The sequence below is a fragment of the Gadus morhua genome, unplaced genomic scaffold (genome assembly GCF_902167405.1).
Source record: "Gadus morhua unplaced genomic scaffold, gadMor3.0, whole genome shotgun sequence".
Taxonomy (NCBI): domain Eukaryota; kingdom Metazoa; phylum Chordata; class Actinopteri; order Gadiformes; family Gadidae; genus Gadus; species Gadus morhua.
Genome location: NW_021963969.1, coordinates 71,461 through 90,915, shown reverse-complemented (window position 1 = coordinate 90,915; position 19,455 = coordinate 71,461). Strand labels below are relative to the sequence as shown.

At 49.5% G+C, this 19,455-nt stretch overlaps 1 protein-coding gene across 2 annotated transcripts; it reads right to left on the bottom strand.

The window, feature by feature from the left end:
- Window positions 1–75: 75 nt before the first annotated feature.
- LOC115538418 (kinesin-1 heavy chain) lies at window positions 76–18,801 on the bottom strand. Of its 2 annotated transcripts, none has more exons than XM_030349983.1 (26): window positions 18,063–18,801; window positions 17,110–17,197; window positions 16,692–16,765; window positions 16,094–16,198; window positions 15,941–15,989; window positions 15,749–15,804; window positions 15,215–15,302; window positions 14,696–14,820; window positions 13,943–14,047; window positions 12,494–12,639; window positions 11,763–11,911; window positions 11,237–11,436; window positions 10,836–10,904; window positions 8,832–9,038; window positions 8,247–8,390; window positions 7,232–7,414; window positions 6,476–6,593; window positions 5,900–5,952; window positions 5,405–5,514; window positions 5,040–5,141; window positions 4,082–4,142; window positions 3,707–3,778; window positions 3,346–3,450; window positions 2,200–2,416; window positions 1,804–1,960; window positions 76–1,248 (listed from the first exon to the last, which is right to left on the bottom strand). In XM_030349983.1, exons 1-26 carry the CDS (start codon window positions 18,186–18,188, stop codon window positions 1,242–1,244), a joined length of 2,916 nt encoding a protein of 971 aa, XP_030205843.1. In that variant the 5' UTR covers window positions 18,189–18,801; the 3' UTR covers window positions 76–1,241. The 2 variants fall into 2 exon arrangements, with proteins under 2 accessions (XP_030205843.1, XP_030205842.1); XM_030349982.1 differs by having other exon boundaries at window positions 7,232–7,420; window positions 18,063–18,800.
- Between the last annotated feature and the right edge of the window lie 654 nt (window positions 18,802–19,455).

Sequence of the window (19,455 nt, the reverse complement as noted above, 5' to 3'; positions counted from 1 at the left end):
TGCTTTATTGCTCAGGAGAGAGGCGCCCCTGAGCAATATCGCGTTCAATTGAACCAAATGAAACAACAACAGCAATGCTTCTCAGTAAGGCTTTATTGTTACAATAGATGAGTATAAAATGACAAAGGCAAAATGGAAGCAGTGTTGTGGAGGCACAAAGCATGAATCAGCCTCTACCCAAGACAAGACTCAGACAATACCAATCACTGTCCACCTGTTCCTAATGGTACGCTCCATTGTTGGGTTCTTAAGAGGCAGCATTGGTTTGGAAGATTGTTCAAAGTGCTTTTATTTTAACACCAAATTGAAACAAACTAAAGCTGCTACTAGACTAGCAGTCTCAGATTTTCTTTGTTTAAAGAACACTTTGTTTAACTCCTACCTAGTGTCCGTGTTGTTATTGTGGTTAAACAAATACTTTGTTCAGAAGATATGCCCCCCTAACCTTAACGTAGTAGAATAAATAGAATATGTCTTTACGGAATCAAACAATCAATACTGATCAACAATCATTTATTCTTTCCAACCCGCTCCAAGATGTGTGTGTTAACAGAGGACGTCTGAACTGCCTGAGGAAGATAAGCAGACTCTTGTACGAACACAAAGTTAGTACGAGGTGAGGTCGTCTTGCAGGACAACAGCAGAACCGACCATTTTAACACACACACACACACACACACACACACACACACACACACACACACACACACACACACACACACACACACACACACACACACACACACACACACACACACACACACTGGTCTGGACGGTAGGGTTTGGGTCAGGGTTAAGGTCAGAGGTCAGGCACTATAGCCCCCTGCTGTGAGTGTTGCACCACTCTGCTGAGGTGTGGGGTAACAGTGCAGCTCAGCCAATCAGCTGTATTGATCTGACTTCACGTTTGGTAAGGAACAGATCCAATCACTTAGTGGTATTCTGTTGAACAAATAGGCAATACTGTACACACACACACACACACACACACAATTAGTTCAATAAGTTTGCATGATCATATTTCAAGGCAGTCATGTGATCTTTGGATGGGCTGAGAGTTAGAAACCATAAATAGGCACAAAATAAGCCCCTCCCCCCTCCCGAAGTCTTAAATCAATATACACCATGTATACACTGGGGGGGCGGGTCCGAGGTGAGAGTCCAGCGTTGCATTGTGGATGACGTAGTTCATAGCTATCTGGCTGACCTTTGTTTCTGGCTCCGACCGGCAGCCTCTCTCCTCAGCAGCTGAAAACACCAGGAGAAGAGGAGAGGAGTCAAGAGGAGAGGAGACAAGAGGAGAGGAAACAAGGAGAGGAAACAAGAGGAGAGGAGACACAAGAGGTGACAGAAGAGGAGACAGAAGAGGAGAGGAAACAAGAGGAGAGGAAACAAGAGGAGAGGAAACAAGAGGAGAGGAAACAGGAAGAGAGGAGACAGAAGAGGAGAGTAGAAGAGAAGAGGAGAGGAGAAGACAAGAGGAGAGGAAGTGGAAGAGGAGAGGTGGAGAGGAGACACAGGAGCAGGACTCAAAAGACTGGAAGGAAATCAGTGGAACACCTTGCAGCTCAATAGCACCTGATTACACTGCAGGGGGGGGGGGGTCTGTGTGCTTCCTAAGGGGCCCCTAGTGACAATGGGGGTGCATTGGGGTCCCGTGCATTCCTAAAGGGCCCCTTAGTGACAGTGGGGGTGCAGGGGGGTCCCGTGTGCCACCTGAAGGGCCCCTAGTGACAGGAGAGGCCTGTGTGCTTTAAGAGCCCCGAGAGACAGTAGTGGGGGGGTGTGGGGGGGGTTACACACTCGTAGGAGTAGCTGCTCTTGTCCTGCTGGGCGGGGGCCCCTCCGCCCCCTCCGCCCCGGAGCCCGGCGGGCTGGGGGGTCTGCACGCTGTTGGGGCGCACCACGCCGGGGTTGGCGGGGGGGGCCCCGGGCTGCTGGCCCGGCCGGATGGGCTTAGCTGGGGGCGGACCGGCGGGAGAGAAGAAGTCACACTTATTAGAGAAACATTCAACGAGTGTGTGTGTGTGTGTGTGTGTGTGTGTGTGTGTGTGTGTGTGTGTGTGTGTGTGTGTGTGTGTGTAACTGTATTTGTATGTATATATACATATATACCTGTGTATATGTATACATGTGTGTGTAGATATGCGTGTGTGTGTGTGTGTGTGTAGATATGTGCGTGCCCCCCCGCCGGCCCACCTATCTGCGCGGCGGTGCGCCAGCGGCTCATGTTCTTGGAGCGCACCGCCTCCTTGATGCGGTCCACCTCCTGCTGGTAGCGCTTGCGGTCGCGGCCGGCCACCTCGCGGGCCTCCTTCAGGGCCAGCTCCAGAGCCTTGACGCGCTCCACCGTCGCACGCAGACGCTTCTCCATCTTGGGGATCTCACTGCGCAGGTCAGCGTTGTCCCGCACCAGCTGGGGGGAGGAAAGGTGTGGAGGGAGAGGGAGGAGGAGGAGGAGCGGTAGGAGGGGGAGGAGGAGGAGGAGGAGGAGGAGCGGTAGGAGGGGGAGAAGAGGGAGGAGGAGGAGGAGGAGAAGAGGGAGGGGGAGGAGAGGGAGGAGGGGAGGAGAAGGAGAAGGAGGAGGAGAGCTTGACTCATCAAATATTCTCCATGTGGATCTCCTGATGACCTAGCCTGGCTCCGCCTGCCTAAGTACTTCCGCTCAATTTTCATTTCCCATCAGCACTACGTCTGAGTTTGCGGTATATTCCTGGATTTTTCTCCATCAAAATTTTGTGTGCGTCCGTTCAGCGAACAGAGGGAGTGGCTGAGGACAATGACGTTCAAGTCAGCTCTCGTTGACGGACATCTTCGCGCAGCACGCCGTTTGGTTCGTTTACAGCCTGCGCGCAACGTGATTCCCTGCCAAACGTCAGCGATTGGTTATGGCAGATCCAGAGTGGCACTGGGCAGATCCAATAGTGTTAAACTTCAACAGACACCCGCCTTCAAGTGAGTTAACGTTAGTCAATGGAGTGGGTCCAGACTCTCTGTGCAAATGAAATGAAGTACGAGAGCCTGGTAGGACCAGGCTACTGATGACCCGCTATGAAGACTGACTACCCTCCTGCTAGCTGGAGTCTGAGGACCAGTACCTGCTCTGAGGACCTGGACCTTCTCTATAGACCAGTACCCCTTCTATAGACCGGTACCCCTTCTATAGACCGGTACCCCTTCTATAGACCGGTACCCCTTCTATAGACCGGTACCCCTTCTATAGACCGGTACCCCTTCTATAGACCGGTACCCCTTCTATAGACCGGTACCCCTTCTATAGACCGGTACCCCTTCTATAGACCAGTACCCCTTCTATAGACCAGTACCCCTTCTATAGACCAGTACCTGCTTGTGGACCCTGGTGAGCTGCTCCAGGTTGCTCTCCAGGAAGGCAATCTTCTGTTTCTGCATGGCGCTGCCTCCCGTATCATCAGAGTCAGCGTCCGCGTTCTGCACACGCGCACACACACACACACACACACACACACACACACACACACACACACACACACACACACACACACACACACACACACACACACACACACACACACACACACACACCCCTTAAATAATATCAAATTAATTAAATCCCCCTCTTTCATCTGACAGATGTACTTGTATTCGAAGTGGCTTTGGATAGAAGCGTCGGCTAAATGCCCTCAATGTAAAAGTAGACGTCCCCCCAGGGGAGTGTCTCCCTCACCCTCTTCACCCTGGTGTTCAGGTCCTGGACAAACAGCCGTCTGAGGTTGTGGAGCGTCTGAAGCTCTCTGGCCTGGTGGAGAGAGATGGACGTTGACATGAGGTACACAGACACACACATCTATATACACACAAACACACACATCTATATACACTCGCACGCACACACGCACGCACGCACGCACGCACGCACGCACACGCACACACACACACACACACACAAATAGAAATACAGATGGGCAAACTAAGTATATTTTTCATGTAAATCATAATTGTGTCTTGCTACATGATGCAAACCCGATCCAAAGCAGAACCGTGTGTCACCCTATGGGTGAGACCAGTGAGCGGCCATCTTGGACCGCAGCCAACAGCTCACCACAGTCTCCTCCAGCCCCTTCAGGTCCTGCTTGGCCTGCTCCCGGCGGTCCTGAATGCCCCTGGGAACGGACAACACGGCCGTCAGAGCAACCGTCAAACAACGCGTTCAACATGTGGGTGTAGTACCGCCGCCATCTGCTGGACGGCGGCGGTACTACACCCACATGTTGAACGCGTCATCAGACAGGCGAGGCGCTGTTCGACTCGGCTCACTTGTTCCCTCCTTCCTTATTACCTATTCAAGGTGAACACTATACAGCACACTAGTGAAGGAACAAGTATAAGGGAAATCTGGAGACTTATTATAAACCGGATACCTATGGGCCCGTAGTGGCACGGTACCTAGGCCAGCAGAAACAAGGTTTCATAATTGAGCGTCTAAAATGTCAACGCATGCTTCTAATTTGCATAATGAGATGCATAATGAGATGGAACATTAAAGGCACTTAATAGTGCACAATAAACTGAGCCTGAGTGGACCGATTTAAACGCAGACAGGTTCAAATAGTTTGAAATAAGAGACAGTAACAGCATTCACCATTCTAGCTGTAGTGTAAAAAAAATAAAATAAAGAATGTGAAAAAAAAAGAGCAAGTTTTATGTATCTCTTAAGTATACTTAAATTCATATTCAGACGAATTAACCAAGGACTGTTGCAGACTGGAGAGGGCTGCAGCGCCAATATGGGAGGAAGAAAGCTAAGAAGCTAGGTAGCTACGCTACGTTAGCTCCTGCAGCACCACTATGACCCAGCTTCTAGGGGAGGAAGCTACGCTATGTTAGGAGAAGCTACGCTACTTTAGCTCCTGCAGCACCACTAGGCCTCTCCCAGGTTCTAGGGGAGGAAGCTACGCTACGTTAGGAGAAGCTTCGCTACTTTAGCTCCTGCAGCACCACTAGGCCTGTCCCAGGTTCTAGGGGAGGAAGCTACGCTACGCAAGGAGAAGCTACGTTACGTTAGCTCCTGCAGCTTGCGGTTCCTCTCCTGGTCCGCAGCCTTGAGCTTCTCGTGCTCCGCCCTCAAGCGCTCCTGCTCCAGAGAGATCTTCTGGTTCAGACTACACACACACACACACACACACACACACACACACACACACACACACACACACACACACACACACACACACACACACACACACGTAGTGTTACATTGCTTCAGTGTAATATAGTTTAACGTTGCTGCAGTGTATTGTAGTGTTACATTGCTGCAGTGTGTTGCAGTTTAACGTATGTGCAGTGTATATAGTGTTACGTTGGCGCATTGTGTTGCAGTGCGTTATAATGTGTTGCAGTGTGATGTTGCAGTGTGTTGTCCTACTCCTGCAGCTCAGTGATCTGCTTCTCCTTGCTGTCCAGCTCGTCTCGCAGACTGCTGATCTGCTTCTGATGGGCCTCCCTGTGGGACATGATCTGCTTCTGCACCGCGTCCTGCGCACACACACACACACACACACACACACACACACACACACACACACACACACACACACACACACACACACACACACACACACACACACACACACACACACACACACACACACACACACACACACAATAGTTGTAATTGTTTCGTTTTTTTTATCATTAAAGTTCAGTCAAAAAAGAGAGCTCTGGACTTCAATGTGAACCTGGACGGTACAAAGTGAAACCAGTGTAGCACAAACTAGATGTGCTGCTAGCACCCACACGCTAGTCCCCACACCCCCACCAAAGTCCCATCACCTGGGGGAGTTCTGGTGGGGGGGTTTCAGGGAACACTGGACTTGTTTGGGGATCTCGATCGGATCCGGCGGTCAACGTTCTACCGTACCTTGACCTCATTGGCCGACTGCATCTTCTCCTTCTCCGTGGCATGGACTTTCTCTGGTAGGGGAGGAGATGAACTGTTTCAGTACATCATAAACCACCCTGTGCCTTCGCTGTGACCACATCGGTGTAACGACCTGCAGTATAGCGGCGTGCTCGTTTGGACCGACTCTGTGGCACGATTTGAAACGCCTCCCTCGAGCGACACAAAGGAACCGGATGAACGCCGTGCAACGTTATTATTGGAAGAACAACACACTACTAAACGAAGAGAGTTGTAGTGACTATGAGTAACGGCCACAGGAGCAGCAAACAGAACGGCTTTTTATGTTCACGCTTACCTCAGTAAGTTGTGTCTTACTTTCTATAATAGCGTTGCGCTGCTTGAATGTGTTTTTTTTCTGCAAACACTGTAATTAAAACTGAGTGAGTGAGTGAGTGAGTGAGTGAGTGAGTGAGTGAGTGAGTGAGTGAGTGAGTGAGTGAGTGAGTGGGTGAGTGGGTGAGTGAGTGAGTGAGTGAGTGAGTGGGTGAGTGGGTGAGTGGGTGAGTGAGTGAGCCGGTCTCCGCTCCCGCTCACCCTGAGCGCTGATCTTCACCAGCTCCTCGTTGAGCGCGTCCACGCTCTCCTCCAGCTGCCTCTTCTTCTGCTCCAGGATCTGCACGCTCTCTGTCAGAGAGCGGATCTTCGCCTCGTACTGCGAGACCGGAGAACACGAGGCCATGTTAGGATCTACACTACAGCATGTTATTATCACACAACGGCATCTTATTATCACACGACGGCATGTTATAATCAAACGACGGCATATTATAATCACACTACAGCATGTTATAATCACACTATGGCATGTTATAATCACACTATGGCATGTTAGAATAAGACTGAACCAGGCTAGCAGAATACCTAGCCCTGTATGTTGTGATCGAACACATCCATTCCTCATGTATCTTTCTTTACGTGACATGGACCAACATCTGGCTCAACACAGGGATGTGATAACCACGGCAACCAGGGTCATAGCAACTCCGGTTTGATTCCAACCTGCCACTCATCAGTTCCCCTCTTCCTCAACCCGCCCTCCTGTCTGTAACGGCCTTAAGAGCCCAATTGAAAATGTAAAACTTTAATGTCTATTAGTCGCACAGAACTGGCAGCTTATCACATCTACAATGATTAGGGAGTCCCACGATGTCTAAAGCAAGTCCACATGAAGTTATTCCATTTCTTCACATTTAAAGCCCATTTAAAGACGTTTGTTTACGTTAAACCGGCTAATGTCCATGGGCCGGACAGTAGGAGGTCAGAGGTCAGGGGTCAGGGGTCAGGGGTCACCTGGGAGGTGAGCAGCTGGCAGGCGGCCAGCTCCTTCTCGGTCTCGGCCAGCCGCTGGTCGCTCTCGGCCTGGGCGCCCTCCAGCTGTCGGCTGCGACGCACCGTGCTCTTCACCTCCGACTTCATCTTGCTGATGTAGAGACGGGCCACCGTGAACTCCTCGTCGATCACGCCGGTGCTCTCCTGTTGCTGACCGTCCACACGCAGAGGAACATCACACGTAACCATAACATAATCCAGAGGTATCACACAGAACCATTACATAATCCAGAGGTATCACACAGAACCATAACATAATCCAGAGGTATCACACAGACAGAACCATAACATAATCCAGAGATATCGTACGTAACGTAACCATAACATAATCCAGATATCACACGTAACCATAACATAATCCAGAGATATCGTACGTAACCATAACATAATCCAGAGATATCGCACATAACCATAACATAATCCAGAGATATCACACATAACCAGAACATAATCCAGAGATATCGCACATAACCATAACATAATCCAATAATCCAGAGATATCACACATAACCATAACATAATCCAATAATCCAGAGATATCACACATAACCATAACATAATCCAGAGTTATCATACATGACCATAACATAATCCAGAGATATCACACATAACGTTTGGTTAAGGGCTCTCTTGTTGCTGACATTGACACATGGAGAGATATCGTACATAACCATAACATAATCCAGAGATATCATACGTAACTTGTTGACATTTGCTGACATTGACACATTGAGAGATATCATAGATAATGTATCATACATAACGTTTGTTTAAGGCCTCTCTTCCTACTGAACATCAACACGTCCAGAAATATCACACATAAGGTTTGTTAAGGTGTCTCACACATGGAGAAACACATCCGCATACTCAACGTTTGTGTAAGTGTCTCCCACATGGAGAAACACATCTACATAATTACCGTTTGTTTAGGTGTCTCAAACTTGGAGAAACACGCTAGTAACACTGAACCCCCCACCTTGATCTCCTTGGTGCCCATGGCGCTGCCGATCTCGGCCAGGTCTTTGAGGAGCGACGACATCATCTCCGTCACCCTCTTCTTCTGGTGGTTGGTCATCTCCTTCAGCTTCTGGAGCTCCGTGTCGATGGAGGCAAGGGAGCTCTGGAGGAGGGGAACGGGGACACACCAGATGGGACCAGTTCAGGTAACCAACATTATATACAACTTTGGACCGTATTCAAACGCTATCCTCACTATGTTACACGTTACACTGACATTATGTGTTTAAATCTAAAGAATACATGCTACATAGAATAAATCCATTATATACTGCATATATAACTATAGTTTGCACTTTACAATAAGTTAGGACAGACGGACAGACAATTATTTTACATAATTATAAAGCTTTAGCCAAATAATACTCAGAAGGGAACAACCCCATCAAAGACTTAAATGAAGAAAATAACTAAAATAACAAATAACTTTTCATCCCGACGTCGATCGCCGAATGTGTTCAGACGGTTATCCTACACCACATCTCCTCCCCTCCTCCCCTCCTCCCCTCCCCCTCCTCCCCTCCTCCCCTCCTCCCCCACCCACCGACTTCTGGTTGAGCTCCTCGCTGAGGGCCTCAAACTCCTGCGCCTTGTCCTCCACCTCCTGGCTCTTCTGGTCGTAGTTGACGGCCAGCTCCTCCAGCGCCTGCAGCACCTCCTTCACCTCCTCCTTGGACGCCTCGTTCTCCGAGAGCAGCCGGTTCAGCTCCGTCTGGAGCTTGTCGTGGTCGCGGTGCGAGGAGGCCAGCAGCTGAGGAGACACCGGGACCGGGGGCGGAGGACTTAGGGACTACTTGGGAGGGCTTATGGTGGCACCAGGCGTACCATGAAGAGTCCATGAAGACCAGGACGTCTGTACCAGGAGAAGCCTTATCAGCTGAGGAGGTCCCAGGACCAGGGGAGGACGAAGGAACTACTGAGGAGGGCTAATGGAGGAACCAGGCGTACCATGAAGAGTCTGTCGGACGAGGAGTCCATCTGATGAAGGGTCTGTCGGATGAAGGGTCTGTCGGATGAAGGGTCTGTCGGATGAGGAGTCTGTCGGATGAAGGGTCTGTCTGATGAAGGGTCTGTCTGATGAAGGGTCTGTCTGATGAAGGGTCTGTCGGATAAAGGGTCTGTCGGATAAAGGGTCTGTCGGATGAAGGGTCTGTCTGATGAAGAGTCTGTCGGATGAGGAGTCTGTCTGATGAAGGGTCTGTCTGATGGAGGGTCTGTCTGATGAAGGGTCTGTCTGATGAAGGGTCTGTCTGATGAAGGGTCTGTCAGATAAAGTGTCTGTCGGATAAAGGGTCTGTCTGATGAAGAGTCCGTCTGATGAAGGGTCTGTCTGATGAAGGGTCTGTCTGATGAAGGGTCTGTAGGATGGATAGTCTGTCTGATGAAGAATCTGTCTGATGCCGAGTCTGTCTGATGAAGAGTCAACTGATGAAGAGTATCTGATGAAGAGTGTATCTGATGAAGAGTGTATCTGATGAAGAGTATGTCTGTTGTCTGTCTGATGAAGGGTCTGTCTAATAAAGGGTGTATCAGATGAAGTATCTGCTGAAGAGTCAAACTGATGAAGAGTGTCTTAATGAAGAGTCTAACTGATGAAGAGTGTCTTAATGAAGAGTCTAACTGATGAAGAGTGTCTTAATGAAGAGTCTAACTGATGAAGAGTGTCTTAATGAAGAGTCTAACTGATGAAGAGTGTCTTAATGAAGAGTCTAACTGATGAAGAGTGTCTGATGAAGACTAACTGATGAAGAGTCTGTCTGGTAAGGAGTAACTGATGTGGAGTCTATCTAATATCTATCAGATGAAGAGTTTATCTGATGAAGGGTCTGTCTGTCTGTCTGTCTGTCTGTCTGTCTGTCTGTCTGTCTGTCTGTCTGTCTGTCTGTCTGTCTGTCTGTCTGTCTGTCTGTCTGTCTGTCTGTCTGTCTGTCTGTCTGTCTGTCTGTCTGTCTGTCTGTCTGTCTGTCTGTCTGTCTGTCTGTCTGTCTGTCTGTCTGTCTGTCTGTCTGTCTGTCTGTCTGTCTGTCTGTCTGTCTGTCTGTCTGTCTGTCTGTCTGTCTGTCTGTCTGTCTGTCTGTCTGTCTGTCTGTCTGTCTGTCTGTCTGTCTGTCTGTCTGTCTGTCTGTCTGTCTGTCTGTCTGTCTGTCTGTCTGTCTGTCTGTCTGTCTGTCTGTCTGTCTGTCTGTCTGTCTGTCTGTCTGTCTGTCTGTCTGTCTGTCTGTCTGTCTGTCTGTCTGTCTGTCTGTCTGTCTGTCTGTCTGTCTGTCTGTCTGTCTGTCTGTCTGTCTGTCTGTCTGTCTGTCTGTCTGTCTGTCTGTCTGTCTGTCTGTCTGTCTGTCTGTCTGTCTGTCTGTCTGTCTGTCTGTCTGTCTGTCTGTCTGTCTGTCTGTCTGTCTGTCTGTCTGTCTGTCTGTCTGTCTGTCTGTCTGTCTGTCTGTCTGTCTGTCTGTCTGTCTGTCTGTCTGTCTGTCTGTCTGTCTGTCTGTCTGTCTGTCTGTCTGTCTGTCTGTCTGTCTGTCTGTCTGTCTGTCTGTGTGTGTGTGTGTACCTCCTCTTGGTCCTGCATCTGTTGGTTCAGCTTCTCCAACAGCTGGCTCTGCTGGTCGATCTCATCGTCCTACAGCGAGAGGGAGGGGAGGAGAGAGGTGTGGGGGGGGGGGAGTGGGGGGGAGGAGGGAGGGGAGGGTAGAGGAGGGCGGGAGGGTGGAGTTTAGGGAGGAAAGTTAGGTAAAACACTAAAATATTCTCTCCAATATTCACGTCCATGTTCTTGAATGTTAAAATATTTAATTGAATAAAAAATGAACACATTGCTCTAACTCCACCAAGAGACCCAGATACAGGACGTGTGGTTCTGGTTCTGGTTCTGGTTCTCAGGGTAGATAAAGCACCAGATACAGGGCCTGTTACAGGGTTCTCAGGGTAGATCTTTGCCGTCCCGTCCCCCACCTTGTCGTCCATCTCCTTGTACAGCTTGCTGAGCTCCGCCCCCGACGTGCCCCCCCCCGGCCCCTGGAGCTGCACCCCGGGGGGCCCGCCCAGCGCTGGCGTGGCCGCCATCTTGTCGTGGTTCAGCACGTTCTCCACGGCCTGCACCTCCTCCTTGGCCTTCTCCTTGTCGAACTGCTCCTCCTCGGGGACGCTCTCGCCTGCAGGGGGCGACAGAGGCCCGGCGTGAGACAGGAAGCCGGGCTCTGGGTGAAGCTGTACAGGTCACTCGAAGGTTGGATCGGGTGGAGTTCGGGTGGTGATCAGCGACCGTGTGTTTCCTGTCCTCAAGAGGTGGAGCTCGTTCTCCACCCAGGTGACGGTGTTCTTCAGGGTGGTGTTTTTACCTGTCCTTCAGCGTCCGAGCCATCTCTCCACCAGGTGGCGGCGTTCGCCACCAGGTGTCGGTGTCCTTACCCGTCTTTCAGCGGCTGAGCCCTCTCTCCACCAGGTGGCGGTGTTCGCCACCAGGTGGCGGTGTTCTTACCCGTCCTCCAGCGTTGGAGCTCGCTCTCCAGCGTGTCGACGGTGTTCTTCAGGGTCTTGTTCTTCTCCTTCTCCTTCTCCCACTTCTTCTTCCACTGCTCCGCCGTCAGCTCCACGTTCAGCGTCACGCTGTTCTTGATGGTCTTGGCCCTGCGGACCACAGGCAGCTCACTCACCCCTTCATCACCTCAGCCCTTCACCGCCTTGGGTGTACCGTGATGCACCTCACCCCTTCTTCATCACCTCACCCCTTCATACCGGGAGGCGCTTTATCCCTTCAACCCCTCACCCCTTCAACCCCTCACCACCGTCGATAGAGGAACCTTGCCCCTTCATACCGGGAGGCACCTCATCCCTTCACCACACACCGTTATGCACCTCACCCATTCATACCATGAGGGCCCTCACCCCTTCATCAATGTGAGGCACCTCACCCATTCATTACAGACCATGAGGCACCTCACCCCATCACCACACACTATGAGGCACCTCACCCCTTCATCACAGCATGAAGCCCCTCACCCCTTCATCACAGTGGCTGTACCTTGATGCACCTCCCCGAGTTTGTGTGTCTGTGCGTGCGTGCGTGCTTGCGTGTGAGTATGTGATCGTGTGGGTGTGTGTGTGTGCGCATGCGGGTATGTTTGCGTTCATGTGTGCGTTACAGTGTCTCTGTGTCCATGTTTGCGTGCGTGCGTGTGCGTGCGTGCGTGCGTGTGTGCGTGTGCGTACCTCTGTCCAAACAGCAGCGTGGACTTGGTCTCGGCCTCGTTGAAGGCGGAGGGCGAGCAGCAGATGACCATGGTGGTCCGGCAGTTCCCCCCCAGGGAGTCCTGCAGGATCCGGGTCATCTTACTGTCCCGGTACGGGATGTAGTTCTGGGAGGGCGGGAGCCGGGTGGAGAGGCTCAGTGTGCTGAGAGCACCAGAGGAACCATAGAACCATAGAGCCATAGAAGAACCAGAGAAGAGCCATAGAAGAACCAGAGAGCCATAGAAGAACCAGAGAAGAACCTGAGAGCCATAGAAGAACCATGGAGCCATAGAAGAACCAGAGAAGAACCTGAGAGCCATAGAAGAACCAGAGAGCCATAGAAGAACCATAGAGCCATAGAAGAACCAGAGAGCCATAGAAGAACCATAGAGCCATAGAAGAACCAGAAAGCCATAGAAGAACCAGAAAGCCATAGAAGAACCAGAGAGCCATAGAAGAACCATAGAGCCACAGAAGAACCATAGTGCCATAGAAGAACCAGAGAGCTATAGAAGAACCCTAGAGCCATAGAAGAACCAGAGAGCCATAGAATAACCATAGAAGAACCAGAGAGCCATAGAAGAACCAGAGAGCCATAGAAGAACCATAGAGCCACAGAAGAACCATAGAGCCACAGAAGAACCATAGTGCCATAGAAGAACCAGAGAGCTATAGAAGAACCATAGAGCCATAGAAGAACCAGAGAGCCATAGAATAACCATAGAAGAACCAGAGAGCCATAGAAGAACCATAGAGCCATAGAAGAACCATAGTGCCATAGAAGAACCAGAGAGCCATAGAAGAACCATAGAGCCATAGAAGAACCAGAGCCATAGAAGAACCATAGAGCCATAGAAGAACCAGAGAGCCATAGAAGAACCATAGAGCCATAGAAGAACCATAGAGCCATAGAAGAACCAGAGCCATAGAAGAACCATAGAAGAACCAGAGAGCCATAGAAGAACCATAGAGCCATAGAAGAACCATAGAGCCATAGAAGAACCATAGAAGAACCCGAGAGCCATAGAAGAACCAGAGCCATAGAAGAACCAGAGAGCCATAGAAGAACCAGAGAGCCATAGAAGAACCAGAGAGCCATAGAAGAACCAGAGAGCCATAGAAGAACCAGAGAGCCATAGAAGAACCATAGAAGAACCAGAGAACCATAGAAGAACCATAGAAAAACCAGAGAGCCATAGATGAACCGGAGAAGAACCATAGAGCTATACTGTAGAAGAAGCATAGAGCAATAGAAGAACCACAGAGCCATAGAAAATAACCATAGAGGCATAGAAGAAATATAGAAGAACCATAGAGGCATAAAATAAATATAGAAGAACCATAGAGGCATAAAAGAACCGTAGAAGAGCGATAGAGGAACCGTAGAAGAGCCACAGAGGAACACAGAGGAGACAGGCTGAACCTCACCGAGCCCTCGGCCAGGGCCGAGATAACGATCCCCAACGCCGAGAGCGACTTGTTGATCATCTTGGCTTCGTCCAACACCGTGCCCTCCGCTCCCGTTTTACCTATCTGACACACACACACACACACACACACACACACACACACACACACACACACACACACACACACACACACACACACACACACACACACACACACACACACACACACACACACTAAATTAACAGTAGGGGGGGGGCAGCAGAAGATAGAAGTCTCTCCAACAGACTCTCACTCTAACAGCACTACGGCAGACATTCTGTGAATCAACACTGTCCTACTGGTTCCTTCCCACCACATTTCTTTCAAGCACAGACTTACGACGAGCCAAACCAGTATGCTTAATCCTTTATTATTAAATACTGCTATCTTGATTCATTCTGGTTTTATCTATTCACCCAAGCCTACTCCCTTTAAGTCAGTTGCATTCTTGGGACTAGAATGAACACACTGTTTTTCTCTTGTACACTGTGTCATTATGTTGTTGTTGTTTTTTTTGTTGTTTGCTACTATGGATGTTTGATTTTGTAAGGTGACCTTGAGTGTCAAGAAAGGCGCCCATAAATAAAATGCATTATTATTATTATTATCTTGACGTTTTGAACACCACTTTGATGACAGTAAGTTTCAAGGAGCAAGACACTTCTGCTGACATATTCAGCCCAATGTATTGACAAACAATACACACAAACAGAGCATTGAAAGGGATTCTACTTTTTCACTGCCGGCCAGGTCCACCAGGTAGAGCTTGCCGGTGAGTTTCTGGCCTGTCTGGGCGTTCTCCTGCTTGATGTTGATCTGGAAGATACTGTGGCTTCTGGAGCTGTGCTCGTTCATGTCTGAGGAACCCCACACACACACACACACACACACACACACACACACACACACACACACACACACACACACACACACACACACACACACACACACACACACACACACACACACACACACACACACAGTTTTTAATCACCATGTGAGAATACATGTTGTTTTGTCAAAGTACAAAGTGTGCAGGCAGTTAAAGAATAGAGGGGCTCTCATTTGTGTGCGTCTGTGCATGCTGATTGTATATGCATGTGTTCATGCGTGTGTGTACGTGCTCTTTTGTGTATTTATGTTTGTGTGTGTGTGTGTGTGTGCCTGGGGGCCGTGCTGGTGGTCAGGGGACCCGGTGAGGCTGAACCCATGAGCGGCGGGCCCACTGAGGGCCCCAGTGTCTCTCCTCACTTGTGACGGCCACGCTGCGGTTATTTTTGCCTTCGTCTATCGCGTCCATGACCTCCTCCGGGCTGCACACGAACCGCTCCGACGCGCCCTGCCAACGCACACACACACGCACGCACAAACACACACAGTGTATCCCCCAGTGTAAGGGGCAAATAAACTCCAAAGAGATCGAGCATACACACCCACACACACGTTGTTGTTGGTTCTTAGTGTTTTTAAAGAGATACGGAGATATTAAGATGTGTATTCTTCCCTCCAGTGTAAGGAGCAACTAAACTCTGAAGAGAACACACACACACACACACACACACACACACACACACACACACACACACACACACACACACACACACACACACACACACACACACACACACACACACACGACTCTTTAAGATGGGACTGCCTCTCAGCCCGCGGCAGGACCGTCTCATTCATCTGGGTGGGGGGGGGGGGGTCACAGACACGGACCGTCTCATTCCTCTGGTTGGGGGGGGGGGGGGGGGTCACAGACACAGTCCCACAGGGGCTCACCTTCACGTAAGGCACTCGGTTTTTGTCCTCATGCACGGAGAGGTTGGTCTTCGATACTGTGGGACGACGGAGAAGAATGTAGAAACCATGTATTCAACGCGTCATTCGTTTCCTTTTACTCCCTGCATCAGATCAACATCAGTGTCTAGAAATCATTACATCTATACGTCAAAAAGGCTCAACAATACGTACCATCCATGAGGTCCCTGATTTTATCCAAATAGATCTCAAAATACGACACCTGCCGAGAAAGGCCTCATTAGGCCTTATTTGCCCGACATTAATTTGAGAAAAGATTCCAGTTCATCAGCTCCTTGGGGGGGGGGGGGGGGGGGGGGGGCTTACTTTGATGTGGAACTCCAGGTTCTCGTCCATGGAGTAGATGTAGTTGAAGATGTCCTGGACGATGCGGGGGATGACGCCCATCATGTCCGTGTCGTGGAGGACGCCCTGAGGGACAAAGTTCTGCTGGGTCAGGACCAGGGCTCAACCATTTGGGGAAATGATCGGATTGCGATCATGTCGACCAATATTGCGATTGCGATTTGGTATGTGATTTTTCTTTTTTAATGTTCCTTATGTTCAGTATTATTCACGTAACAAGCAATAAATCATTCTACAGTATGACCAACACAACATTGGAAGCAGTCAACATATAAACTGCTCTTTCCTTTAAGCCAGGCCTATGTATGCTGAGATGAATTGATGACATCTATATTTTTTTACTATTGAATTGTAAAAGAAAAACAAAACGAATATTGCTGATCTTCAGTCAGTAACAAATCCACCAAAGAGAAGAAATTAATATAAACCATATATATATATTTTATTTTTTTCATCACAGCCATCGCAATGTCGGTTTAAATTCGATCGATGGTTCCGGCCTAGTCAGGACGCTCTGGTCGGGGTCTCGGCCGGAGCAGGGCCCCCTGACGACGCTCACCTCCATGGTGTGTGTCTTGCCCGAGGCGGTCTGGCCGTAGGCGAAGATGGTTCCGTTGTAACCGTCCAGCACGTCTGCCCAGCGTGGAGGGAGTCACAGTACAATCATTTAATGAAAATGATGATAATACATCAAAAGACTCTTGAGGGATGGGAGTCTATTCAGAATTAGAAGAGAAATATTGATTCAGAATCAGAAATGGAATCGATTCAGAATCAGTAGATGAATAGGTTCGGGATCAGGAGATGAATCGGTTCAGGATCAGTAGATGAATCAATTTAGAATCAGTAGATGAATCGGTTCAGGATCAGGAGATGAATCGATTCAGGATCAGGAGATGAATCGGTTCAGGATCAGGAGATTAATCGGTTCTGGATCAGGAGATGAATCGGTTCCTTCCCCTTGCAGGACGGCTCACCTTTGACGATCTGCTGAGCGACAGCATTGTAGAACTGCTCCTGAGTGGTGTTGGACTGGAACACGCGGTCAAAGTAATACGGTTTGCCCTGCGGAGAGACACAGTGCAATCTGCAATGTACACATTTATTGTACGTTGTACGTCCTTTCACTTAAAAATAGCACATAGCATTGTCTAGCATCTTATCCGAGCTATCTTTGTTTGAATACGGGGAATGGGCTAGCTTCCACAAGGTCCACCATGAGGCCTTCCTATTGGCTGTAAAAGGGAGAGTGGATCATAGAACCGTCCTCCATTATGAAAGGACAAGGGAAGAGGAGGTTTGATCGCCTTAACAATCGCTGGACTGAGTGTCTCAAATTAAACAACTCCTTTAGTCCCGTGAAGCACCACACCCAAATGAAAGTCTGATCATACCACACGCAGTACAAACACTAGTACTACTAATACAAACCCACCTAATTAACACACACACACACACACACACACTAGGTAAAAATGAAGTTAAGATTGAGTATATCATGGATTTCAGTTTAGTCATCCTAGCATTAACCAGTATAAATGAGTGGCCTCGTGAAATAATCTCACATCCAAAAAGGAGCCAACATGATGAGTTTTGGATCCTAATCTATGGGTCACTTTAACTTGGCTATGAAATACATTTTAACAGACAACTTTTGTCGCTAGCTAAGCTCGCAATAAGAGAAAATGAACGCAAAGGATTTAAAATTGTATTGTCGTGCTCTCCAGCTCCACCACCTCCCGGGTCCAGAGGGTCCAGAGAGCCTACCGGGTTCAGAGCCTACCGGGTCCAGAGCCTACAGGGTTCAGAGCCCACCACCACACACCTCTCTGTGCCACAACACTCTCTCCTCCGGGAGTTCCCCTCCTACCTACAGCAGCCTCTTCGGGGTCAGAGGGGGAACCAGACGGTGGGGCACCTGCCTACGTACCGTGATCAACACGCAGTCCTCCCCCTGGAACTTGGGGATGTACGAGTCTCCGCGGGCCACCTCCGACTTGTTCAGCGGTCTGAAGCGGCACATCACCTTGATGGTGCACTCCGCGGGGTTCGCCATCCTCACGGCCGGGCACGCCTAGCGGGGCCTGGCAGTCCGGGGCCTGGCGGTCCGGGTCCTGACAGGTCAGAGGTCCACGGAGACCGGGAGGGCGCGGCGTGGAGGGGACGGGACGGGAAGCCGCTGCTGTGCTGCTGCTGCTGCTTAATCCAGTTCAACTCCCGACGGCTTTAAGAAAGTAGTGGAAGGAAGTGATGAGACCAGGCAACGTCCCGCTGGGTGACGGGGTGGTCCTCGGTGGTCCAAGTTAGTCCTCGGTGGTCCTGCAGCAGAGTGGCAGTCAGCGTCTCGAGCCTCGAAGCTCCAGAGGTCTGAGCGCCCGGCGGATGACGTAGGGCGGAGGATGACGTAGGCATCGGCGAACAACGCGCCGAGGGTGGTGATGGGAGAACAATCGTATACTGTCTCCACGACAATTGGAAACTAAAACGTGAAAATGCAAAAATGATACGTTGTAAAATCTTTAAAAACACTTTCACATCTGTTTGTGTAGGCCTTGAATGCGCAGTTATCATTAAACGGACGGAAAGTTATTTTAGGTCTACATTTTTATCATACGTTAATATAGAACCTGCGGTTTCAGCCAAATAAAGCTGATCTCTTATCAATCGCACCTGCAGGTATCAACGTAGAATCTATTAATCTCAGGGGCGGAGTGGGGCACTAATAACCACCGGGAGAATCATCCCCGGTAGGGGGTGCGTTTCCACTGCACCCTGCAGTGGAAACGCGCCACATTAACGCGCCACATTATCTCACACACCACGACAATGTTGAAATATAGGGGAGGATATTCTTGACATTGATTAAATGGCAGGACCGTTGCCAATTAATAAATGTCTGGGACCTTTTAAAAGGCTGTACAGTTCATTTCCAGAGTACATGGTCTGAAAATAATAATTTATTATTTTTCAGTGTTTTGTATGATTACATTGCCTGTAGTTAAGCGCCATCTCCTGGTGGGAAACCGAAAGGGACGTGTTAGGTTTAAGAAAAATGAAGAAAAGAATCCCTACATTTCTTTAAATGTCAATATAGTGTCCACATATAGTGTTATACTCTAGTAAGCACGTGATATTATTAATAGTATTATTTATTGTTCATTAACCCAGGCTTGGAGCTCAACATACCTCGCTAACCCTCTAAGCGAGTTGCGTAGGAAATGCTAGTGGAAGGGGAGTGTATTGTGTGTGCGTGTGCGTGTGCGTGTGCGTGTGCGTGTGTGTGTGTGTGTGACTAATGTAGGAATGCTGCCGGAACGCAAAGA

Bases quoted from the DNA above. Each gene is read 5' to 3' on its own strand.
- LOC115538418 (XM_030349982.1), bottom strand. From the start codon at position 18,188: ATGGCGAACCCCGCGGAGTGCACCATCAAGGTGATGTGCCGCTTCAGA. The intron at 11,912-12,493 runs GTACGCACACGC...TGTGGTCCGCAG, and splicing joins ACGCTGCTGTTTGGACAGAG to GGCCAAGACCATCAAGAACA. The intron at 1,961-2,199 runs GTGGGCCGGCGG...GTCCGCCCCCAG, and splicing joins GCGCACCGCCGCGCAGATAG to CTAAGCCCATCCGGCCGGGC.